Raw genomic sequence first — 11,499 nt, forward strand, 5'->3', positions numbered from 1 at the left:
GGATTCAATGTTTTTTGTTGTTGTATTTTTTGGGGCTTAATGTGGTTGTGTAATAGCTTATAGTACAATATAGCAAAGTTCATATAGATAATTTTGTGCTGAGAAAAAAAAACAACAACCTTTTTTTATCTAACATTGTAAACAGTTACTCACAATGTTACGCATTACTTCAGTATTCTTTTCACCAAATACTTTTTTACTTCAGTACATTTTTTTGGATTAGTTTTACTGGAGTAACATTATTTTGAAGTAATGCTGCTCTTACTTAAGTGAAAATTTTGGCTACTCTACCCACATCTGCCAAAGATTTAACATTGCAAAGCAATATAAATCCTATTCTAATCAAAATATTTTAAACACTAAGATACACATTACATTAATATGTGGAAGAATAGGGTGGGAGTGGTATTAAAAATAGTACAGTAAAGTATTGTTCTGATTCCCAACTAGAAGCAGGAAACGATAAGCCATTGCTTTGGGAACAGTACGAACGAGCTCACGTGAAGTCTAATCTGATTGGTTGACCCACATTCTAAAACAAATTCCACAGCTCCTATTGGTCCATACCTTTTGTTTTGCCCTCCCATGTGCTTCAGACTTCCCCCCTAAGTGTGTTTTCATAAACAAACCACATATTTCATCCGTCCGCGCAGCAATTAGTCACGAACCTGACAAACTGCCAGCTTTTTCGAATTTCGCTGTCTTTTCAACGGAGAAATATTTTGGGGAGAAACCGTCCTACAAAGGAACGCGGCAACGCGTGTCAAAAGCAGAAGCTGTCTTTATTGTATTTTTTGTGCAAGACGTAAACGCGTGATCGACTGTTGCATACTGTGAGCCTCGGCGCTTCGGATCGTATTAGTGTATCTTTTTTTCATCTGTCAGTAGCAGCAATTCACCGTGTGTAGACAGGGAAGCGTCCTGACATCAGGAGGTAAGTGGCTAAACGCGGGAACAAGCTGCAGTGCGTATCTGAGCTGCTGCAATGTTGTGACAGTGAGCAGCTAGCCAGCATGCTAACACAGCAGGCTAGGTCCGAGCTGATGGTGTTGAGCTATTTCAAATGTTTTTGTTTCGGAGCCAGTGTCATGTCTAACATTTATTGTGTGTTTCTAGTTTAATTTTAAGTCGAAAAGTCGACTATTCGTTTTCCAAGCTGTTTTCAGTGGTGAAGAAGAAAGGATGTCATGACATGTCCGGACATAACTCTTCCTTGAGTGATTTAAGAATCTGTGGCCATACTGTACGTGCTCGGACTGAGCTTGTCGTTATGACAAAAACAGTCTTATTTTATTTAACCAAGATAATTGTTGGCATTTTTTCCCGATTGCAGCAGATAGTGATCCTTGATTTATGCTCTGCAAATGTGAAACTCAAAATCTAGCAGAGATCAGTTCGAATTTTGTTTCATAGTACTGAACTTCCACAACAAGTTTCTAATGCTTGATTTATACCTGTGTTTCATAAAATTTATTGTACCAATCCACACCTTACTTTAGAAACGTCTAATGGCATACCATATAAGAAAAATGTCCCCCTAAAAGTTTGATACGCAGGGGATTTAAGTCCTTTCTAGAAAAGCATTTAATTGTTCTGCCTGTCACTGTATGACGCTGGCATAGTGGGCAAAATTACATTGTCAGCTTTTTTTTTGGATTATTTTTCTCATGTAAAATGAAGCATTCATTCTTTTATGCTCTCAGGCGAAAAACATTACAGTGAGTGGTACCTCGACATACGATCGCTTCGACACACGATCTTTTCGACATCCAACGTAAAATTTGACTCTATTTGTTTCTACACGACGACATGACAGCACCGCAGACGAACGCAAGGGGGATTTTCTTGTGTGGGAAATCAACACAGGTTTCAAAAAGGTTGGTACAGGTGGTGAAACAAGGAAAAAGGTGACACTTACCTAAGTTCTAAGTGAAGATGCAAATTCTAGAAAAATATGAGCGTGGGATGCGCATCAGTGAACTGGCTCAACAATACATCTCCACGGTCCTCCTCCGACCACCGTTCGCCAGTCTTTATAAATTAAGATGGCAATTATAATTGAGGTAACATCGCCAAAGAAATCGCCAGATTCGTCACGTTTTTATAATTTATTTCACAGCTTATTCAACACAAAACTCCTCCTGACCGCCAAAGTTGACGGTGTTCTCAAGAAAACATTAAAAGTGTTGAAGTGTCTCAAGCTCACCGCTCTCGGGTGCGGTGCGTTCAGGTACAGCAAAAACGTCCGCCACATTAGAACCCGATTCGTTACATCATTACAGGAATTATTATTACTATATTATACCATTTTTTATTTGTAATTTATTTGTCTTGCTATGTGTAATTGCCGTTTGTAATAGTACCAGCAGTATTTATTAAGGATTTAGTGTAGATTTTTGGGTTGTGGAACAAATTAATGGAATTATGTATTTTTATGTAAAAATTCTGCTCAACATACGTCCATTTCGACTTACAAACAAGGTCCTGGAACGAATTAACGTCGTATGTAGAGGTACCACTGTATTTCTAGTGTAGTTCTATTTCTATTAAGGGCGTAGGTTTGGTCTCAACATTGGTAGGGACAATATGGCATAGCGTAAATAACCTGCATGTACACTTTTTGCTGGGGATGGGACATTCTTAATGATCACTGCAAAATAAATCTGTATTGACTTATACTAACTTTTATGTTTATTGGTTCAGCCTACACCGTTCAATTCAAACCTTTGTTCCAAAAAATTACGAAAGAAGCATTTTGAAAACCTCCAGAAAAAAAATTCAGATTTTATAAGCAAATTTTACTTGCATTATTTGAATATAAATTATATTAACATTCACAATAAACACAAACTTGTTAATCATCTATTAACTATCCAGGAATGCAAAAAAATAAACATTTGTCTTAATACCACTCAACATTGTCTGAATAAAGAAATTTAATATAACTGAAAATCTTCTTTGTATGAAAAAAAAAATTGAGCGGTTTTTCAGGTAAACTACTGCTGTTGTCCACAAGCACAACCAAACTAAAAAAAAAAAAAAAAAAAATACTAACAAAAAAAAAGAACGCTCCTGTGGGCTGCTTTAATAAATAAATAAATTTAAACTAAATTTAAAAAACTAAATAAACGAAATAAACCAAATAACTAAACTAAAAATAAACTAAATAAACCACATAAATAAAATTAAAAGTAAAATTGGGGAGAAAGCGGTAAAACTCTGTTGACTACCTTTCTCACAGTTTAATTGGCCTAAACAGTAGAAAACGCATAAAGGTCTTTAAGCAGCTACATACTCGAGTTTTGCAGGTTAGCAAGTTCACACAGTTGAATGTTATCCTAACTCTGATGCAGGTCAGACTTTCAGTAGCAATATTAGTGGTGTGTTCCCCACTGCCACAATATTGACATATTTTTACATTTCTTTCAGTGACTGCTGCTGGCTGAAAAAAACTTCTAATATCTCTAATATCTTTAATATCTGATTTGTGGGTGTCTGTTGTCCAAGTCATTAGCCAATTAAATGTTCGCTTAGGAGGAAAAAAATGGATAGGCACATTTAGCAAGTGAAAAGAGGTACATGTAAGTCTGAAAATAATGAAAATAATTCATTTAATAATGATGGGGTGAATTACAACAATTAAAACAGGGGAAGTGGTGGAAGTTGGTGGGAACAATTTAAGCATCCTGAAAAGTTGCTAGTGTCTTGTCCCTACCGTCCCTATGCAAACCTACGTCCTTGATTTCTAGTCAGACTAATTAAGTAAAATTGGATAATTTCCCACAACACACTAATGCTGGGTTTCCTGACCTTTATTTAACCATCTCTGCCGAACCACCGATTTGAATTAGAAAAATCTCATGCCACAGCACGAAACAGAAACTTCACAAAAGGTATGACTGTGAATACTGAAAGAATGGTAACCTGTGCTAATTTACTTAAAACAATTCAGCTCTTATCTGACACGATAAATGGAAAAAGAGAAAGTTACTTGTTGACTCAGAGCACACGAATGTGCCACACCGTCCCGGTTTGAAATCACTGGTAAATACTAGGGGTGTAACGGTACACTAAAATGTCACTTCGGTTTGGTTCGATTAATTTTCAGGACAAAAAATGGCAGGAAAATTAATACTTAGAATGATTTTATTTTTAAAAATGGAAACTATAGAACTTGTGTAACTAAATTATTGGTGATATTTCAAATAAATTACACTGAGTTCATAAAACATGACGTTTTAATTAAGCAAGTGAACCAAACTGAACGTGCAATATTGAACTGGTTCAATACATCCAGACAAACAGTTATACCCTTAGTTAATACGATAAAACATTTCCTTCTAAACGAGAACAATATGGCAACTTCTTTCCTTCCTCAGACATGGTGAAGCTGACAAAAGCTAAGACATTCCAGGCTTACCTGGACTCCTGCCACCGCCGCTACAGCTGTGTGCACTGCCGCGCCCATCTGGCTAACCATGATGATCTAATCTCCAAGGTCAGATGCCATCCTTTTGTTGTATTTGTCACTTCACGTGGTTGGTGCGTTCTCACACGCAAGTGAAGAACTATCCTTTGAAACTTTTCCACTGAACTTGTGTGCATGTAAACAACATGCAGAAAAACTAGGGTGAAATTTAAACAATGGATTAAATTGAGAAAAAAGGCCACACAAACTGCTGCATTAACAAAATCAAGTATAAATAGTCACTTGACTATTACTTACTGTAAGAGAGATTAACACAGGTTAAACTGGTAAAATTGTACTGACACAAAACATTCAAAATCTGGATGGGTTCCAAGATAGTCTGGAAATATTTTCATAGTTATTCTTCTTCTTTTTGTTTCCTAGTCTTTCCAAGGTAGTCAAGGCAGAGCTTACCTCTTCAACTCTGTGTGAGTATTTTGATTACAATTTCACTTTGTAATGACATTGTTAACCTTAAATTGATCGCCAGTACAAATACAAATTCCGTATAAAAGTTATAGATTTAATTATTAGTTTCTTTACCCTGCACATTATGTTTGAAGTAGTCCACTTGTAGGTTAGACAGTTTCCCAGTATCAGACATGTTGACAGAAACCTGATAGTACATAGATAATTTGATTTACTCTCGAGTGGACCTTGAAGTTGGGTGTCAGCTGTCCATCTGTTGGGTTAGTAGGTCAGTGATACACTGGCTCTAACCTGATGCTGCGTCATAATAGCTGGAAATAGCAAAGTCTATCTAGTTGTAGTGTTAATTTATTCAACCCTGAAACATGTCATAGATTCAATGCCTGCCAAGCATGACTGTTTTATGCAGCAAATGAGGACATCTGTTTGCCATTTGATAACTTTCAGGGTAAACATTGGCTGTGGTCCCGCGGAGGAAAGGCTGCTGCTCACGGGACTTCATGCAGTGGCTGACATCTATTGTGAAAACTGTCACACCACTCTGGGCTGGAAATATGTAAGTGTGCATTAGGGGTGTGACAATATATCTATTTACTGATATCATAGGGGTGTAACGGTACACAAAAATCTCAGTTCGGTACGTACCTCGATTTTGAGGTCACGGTTCGGTTCATTTTCGGTACAGTAAGAAAACAAAATGCAAAATATAAATGCGCTAGTTGTTTATTACACACTTTTATGCTTTCAACAATAGGAACATTAGCCTATACAAAGCTGCTGCTCAAAAAGTAGTGGGTATTTAAAGATAATCCAACGACAATTTGCCTTTCAGACCCCGCGTATTGGTCAGCTTTCTTTCTGTAAGAAAGAAGAAAAAAGAAGTCCTGTGCTAAAGAGAAAAGCAATCCCAATGACAAAGATTTTAACATGCATTTTACAAATGAAATGCCTCAATGAATCATTGTTTTTTCATATGAACGGTTTTCAAAAGCATTATTGGTGGATTTTCTCAAGTTAAAGCGCCACACAGAATTTAATAAATGTAATTGTGTAAGCAGGATCTGTGTATTAGTCTTATTATTTAATTTCAGGTATTTTAGCTCATTTCAATTTATTTAAATGGGCTGTTATTTATTTTATGTGTTTATATTTTGCAAATGTGATGTAGTATTCATTTATATTGTATATTTTATGTTGTATACCTTTAGTTCCTATGTGAATATTAGTTCCTACTTGTTTTGTTGTGGTAGGAGGGTTTTGTATTGAACACGGGGCCGTGTTGGTTATTATTATAGCAGAGAAGACAGCAGTAAATCAACAAAGCAAAGTGAACTGTGCCCCGATCTACCAATCAAAAGATCTGATGGACTCAAAAAGTGGGTTACGATTGCATATTAGTTTGAAAATCGACCGGATGCATTGTATTTTTACACGAGTGACTTCCAGTCTGCCCGATCATAGCTACCGGTAGTAGTATTGACGCAGGAGGGTCGCGTCTCGCGTCAAATAATAAACTCTGTCGTTCTTTTCACGTGCGTCGTGTTGAGCTGCTTCTGGGACGCGTTTAACATGCGGCCGCACTGCGACTGGTGTGCATTGGCTGATTGACTTTAACGCCCGCGTTTCACTGCGTTCTCGCGGGCGGCCACGTTGTCGTTGTCGCGCCGTTGATGTTTCTGGGTTATACTGTCCTACCGTGTTGTACCTCATTATAGTAAAGAAGACGGAGTAAATATAATCGACACAAAGAAACTGTAACCCGATTGACTCCCAGCTTCGAAAAGTAAGGGTTACATTATGTCAGAAACTCGTTCGGTACGCCTCCGTTCCGAACCGAGCACCACGTACTGAAACGGTTCAATACAAATACATGTACCGTTACACCCTTATGATATGACTATTTTTTTGGCAGCCATTTTAATTTTCATCCTAGCCTTTTGGACGAAAATACTTATTAGTCTTGGACATATTTTAGTCATTTCAAAGTCTGTTCGTCTTCGTCATGTTTTAGTCAACAAAAATTCAAATTTCCCCTAGTTTTAGTCGACAATTCTCAAATTTTTTTCATCTATAAACTTAAAAAGTTTTAGTCCATGAATGAATAAATGAATAAAAGGTTTCCAACCATTTCGAATGAACATGACAGACGAGCACGTAACTGTAGAGTGTACAAGGATATCACCATTTTCATGATGATAATACACACTCAGCAGGAAAACAGCACAATTTTTGCAATTAATTAAACACACCTGGACGCCCCAAACTGTATTTAAAATGTTTTTCAAGAGTTTAAGAAGACACTGAGTCACCAAGCTAAATGCTAACGCAAACGCCATGCTAACGCTGTAAATTTAGTGTGTGATTACTCAGCACAGACCTTTTAAAGGCTAAACCAACATGGCATATCAAGCCAAAATAAGAAAGCAAAACTTACCAAGCTGCACTTAACACATGTTTCACAAAAGGAACCTGGAATGGGCACAGGCTTACTTACCAGCCAGTGAGTAAGCATGTGTGTGGGTCGGTGGAGGAGGCGCAGTATGTCACATGAGTTACATGACCAAACACTGCTAAATGCATGCTTACTACACATACAATAAGAGAATAATCACACAATGTGAATTTCTGACCGAAACTAAGGCGAAATTTAATCTCATTCTCTTGTCGTCAGATGACAACTGGCATCCATCTCGATATGTTTAAGTCTCTCAGTCTCAAGACGCGTTTTCAGCGCGTCATCGTCGTGAAAAAACTGTTCATTGACGAAATATTTTCATCATCGTTGACGAAAACAACACTGGGTGATATATCGAGCTACTTTGTATCCAAATAGGTTATCGATATGCTCCGGCCAAGAGTCGATGTATCATTTAAAAAAGATGTTACCGTTTTGTTTAAAAAAGGAACCAACCGTTTGCTTCCAACATTTTCCACTAGAATAGTGTTTAATTTAACACCTTGGCTGCCATTGATGGCGTTAGACATCCAATTCATTTTGAATGGCAGAGGGCAAATGAACTCATTGAGGTTAAAGACGGTAAACCAATAAATGGAGTTGCCTGATAATGCCTTTTTAACCGATATCCCGATATTGTCCAACTCAAAAAATCTGATACCTATATTAAACCGATACTGAAATATGCGGACGTGGACATAACATATTTTGGCTAAGTGTATTGTGGTGCCCCACTGAATGTTTTAATCATGATGAACGTGACAACTTCAAGGTTTTCCAAGTAAACATTCTGTGAAAAATAAGATAACAAGTCCAACTGAACCTATGGAAAAAGTGCCTAAATTGCTCCACTATTTGATCTTATAATTCACTATTTTTCAATCATTTCATTCAAACAATCAATTTTTGCACCATGAATGCAAATGGTCTGTTCACATAACAAATCCAAAGCATCTTAAATGGGAGACATCGAATTGTCAATATATATAACTGCTGCGTTAAAGCGGTGACAAGCCCTTGTACAAAGGCAGGCTTCTACATTCACTTTGAAGGCAACATGCATATTTGCCCAAAATCGATATTATTCAATATCAATTTAATATGCTTTGATCAGACACCTCTACCAATAAAGTTTTCATCACACCTTATTTATTTTTAAAGACACGCGCATTCTGTATGAATAGTTTGGCCTACATTTCAAAATGTTTCAGATTTCAATTGTTCTTCCTTTGATACTGTGGTACTTAGATGAGTTGGAATTGGTAAATATTGGAATTGTTTTGTTCTTGACGTCAAGCATCATGTTTTCACAGGAACAAGCCTTTGAACTGAGTCAGAAGTACAAGGAAGGGAAGTTCATCATTGAGCTGTCCCACATGATAAAAGACAACGGCTGGGACTGAGCGGGAAATCTTCATTGTTCTCCATGACTTTTTCCAAGTTGCATCCCCTCGTCTTAGCAGGGTTCTTGTGTAGCTTCCTCATCCCGCGTTTCAGCCATCGCTGTGCCACACTTTCACTCTACGGCTTTGCCATGAATAGCATGTGATGCCTTATCTTCCTCCTTTCTTCCTGTTTTCCAGCAGTCACAAAAAGGTTTCTGATAATGCAATCCCAACTGCTAGCTGTGCTTGGGCCAGGTGTGAATGACTGTAGGGTGTGTGTGTGTGGAATAACTCACAGGCATGTGTGTGGAGATGGGACTTTTAGACGTGTTGGTTTGATGAACCTCTTATCAGTGATCAATTAGCAAGACTGGTTAGGTAAGTGCAAGTCAAAACAATAATGAAATTCTTGCATTGCCAATGTTGCCCCCTGCATATACACACAAAAAGGTTTACAATGACAATTTACATATATCTGGACGAGATTCAGATTGTGCTTTTTTGTCTCAATTTTTAAAAAGTTTTTATCGAAAGATGAGTGACTTCAGTATCTGAAAAGTATACAACTTGGTGAATTATAATCATGCCCAGACACATTTCCTGCAGGTGATTTTAAAGCTGAACTACTGCTTGGAAGTATGCGAGTGTGCGTGAGGACTTGCTCATTCAGCTCTGTGGGGAACTTAGGAGGCCAAAGAGCACATATTTAGTTAGTCTGGGTGAGACAATAATAGAACTGGCTCTCTGGTAGGTGTCAGATATTGGAATTCAATCATTAGATTTTCAGTAAAGGTGTCCTCCCAGGAACTGAATTTCAAGTTTTTGATTGCAGTGTATGCCTGGAGTTTTACCTGCATAATTAGGACATCTATTACTTTACAACATTTTAGAGCTTTTTATGTTTGTGTGTACTGTAACAATGAGGCCCCCTTTTTTAAATAGCTCAATTTACCCTATCTTGTTGGAGCAATGTGTGATTAGAATCATGTAGCATATTTATGGTGATTTCATTTTTTTATTGTTTGCTTCTGATCATTAAAGTATTTTATTCGGATCTTTCATTAAAATACAGTGCTTCTGTAATGTGTGTTGCAGCCTTTCTTAGCTTTTAAAAATGTAATTTGAGAAAATTAATGAATCAAGTTCTCTATAAAATACATTTATTATCTACTGGGTTTAGCAGTGCACAACACAATGGATCAGTCGGATACAAAGGTGCCAAATATAGACATTCATTTTAGCCTCAATAGGTAGATACCAGATGAAACTAGCTTGCACATTTTGGCCAATGAGAAGCCACATTGCTGACTAGAATCCAGAACCTTCTCGATGTATTACCAACAGGCTGTCAGACTAAAATCATCTTGTAATGTGTTAATATATATGGTGGAAAACACTCAGGTGGCTTTAAGTTCCGCTCTGAGACCCCCAATTTGACCAAATTTCAAAACTGTCCTGTATGCATGTGTGATACATCATTGGAAAGCTTAAAATCTCAATTTTCTGGGGGATGAAAATTTTTGAACAGGAGGGCATTTAAAAAATAAATAAATAAATAAACGGCAAAACCCTAACTAGAGGTGAGAGCATGATAGAGCATAATTAAAGACGCCATGATTATACCGAGATATTATTGCGTACTTACCTCTTTTCAATCCAAAAACTGTATAGCATGTATCACCAAGTGTCAAGACACAACTGTGAATGGCCACAGCCGGATTTTTGGGAGATTTTATGGGTGAAACGTAGTAATATAACAAGGTTCGCAATGCAGAAATCACAGACATCCAGGAGTGGTCGATATTTTCATATATTTACCATTTTAAATGATCTTTTTTTCCAATTTTCTTTGAATCGATTATCATCTAAAATATTTGGGAAAATGCGACAGTAACAAAAAGAAATACAATCAAGCGATAGTTATGAGGTAGGTATCCGTGTCTTATTTAAAGACACTTTTTTCATTGTGACGTAAGTGGTTTAAAAGTTTAAAATATGCGAGTGAATAATTTTTTAAAGTTTTTTTTTTTTTTTTTAACTAAATATTAGACATCAATTAATGATTCTAAGCTACAAATGATAGACATTTCGAATAATAAATATAATTACTTCGCTTCTTTTTATGGTGGGGTTGAAACGAACCCGGTTGCGCGACGTCTGTAAACGGGGGCCTCCAGGGTAAAACGGACTAATTAAAAATGGTTCGGGGTCTTAATGCGCCAAGAAACTGCTATGGCAGCATATAGACATATTGTTCTATCAAACACAACAGTTCTTTTGGCTTAAAATACAGCAGTTTATTTTAAAGAGGGGTGCAAGAGCAGAAACTGCTTTTTCAGCCTTGTCTGTGTTTTCCGCTATACTGTATATATATTTAACTGAAGTAAGTCAAAATTGGAAATAGAAAATATTAATGAAAAAGGGAATAATGTGTGGTGAACTGTGGCTGATACGGTATTTATTTGAAGAGTATTTGAGTAAAGTAAATTGACTATTTCTAACATTAAGAAGAACAAAAGTATTTCAATATCTCCATAACATGAAGGTTCTGCAAATGAGACTGGCCATTACATACAATATACATTACATAGAAAAAGTCCATTTGCATAAACATTTGGAAGTTTATACAACAATTACGATTATTTTTATTTTACTATATCATAGATTTGTGGTTTTTGTGATTCTTAAGTAATTCAACTTTGTAACTTAAAAAGTAGTAGGCAATTCCAAACTGAAACTGGTGTCAGGACTGCAGGTAATGC

General features: G+C 36.7%; 1 protein-coding gene across 1 annotated transcript; it reads left to right on the plus strand.

Annotated features, from left to right (window-relative positions):
• Nucleotides 1-591: 591 nt before the first annotated feature.
• Nucleotides 592-9,820, plus strand: ypel3 (yippee-like 3). Its single transcript, XM_057861210.1, has 5 exons — nt 592-934; nt 4,380-4,498; nt 4,853-4,896; nt 5,345-5,453; nt 8,666-9,820. Exons 2-5 carry the CDS (start codon nt 4,382-4,384, stop codon nt 8,753-8,755), a joined length of 360 nt encoding a protein of 119 aa, XP_057717193.1. The 5' UTR covers nt 592-934; nt 4,380-4,381; the 3' UTR covers nt 8,756-9,820.
• The last annotated feature ends 1,679 nt before the right edge of the window (nt 9,821-11,499 follow it).

The sequence above is a fragment of the Corythoichthys intestinalis genome, chromosome 16 (genome assembly GCF_030265065.1).
Source record: "Corythoichthys intestinalis isolate RoL2023-P3 chromosome 16, ASM3026506v1, whole genome shotgun sequence".
In the NCBI taxonomy this organism is placed as follows: Eukaryota; Metazoa; Chordata; class Actinopteri; order Syngnathiformes; family Syngnathidae; genus Corythoichthys; species Corythoichthys intestinalis.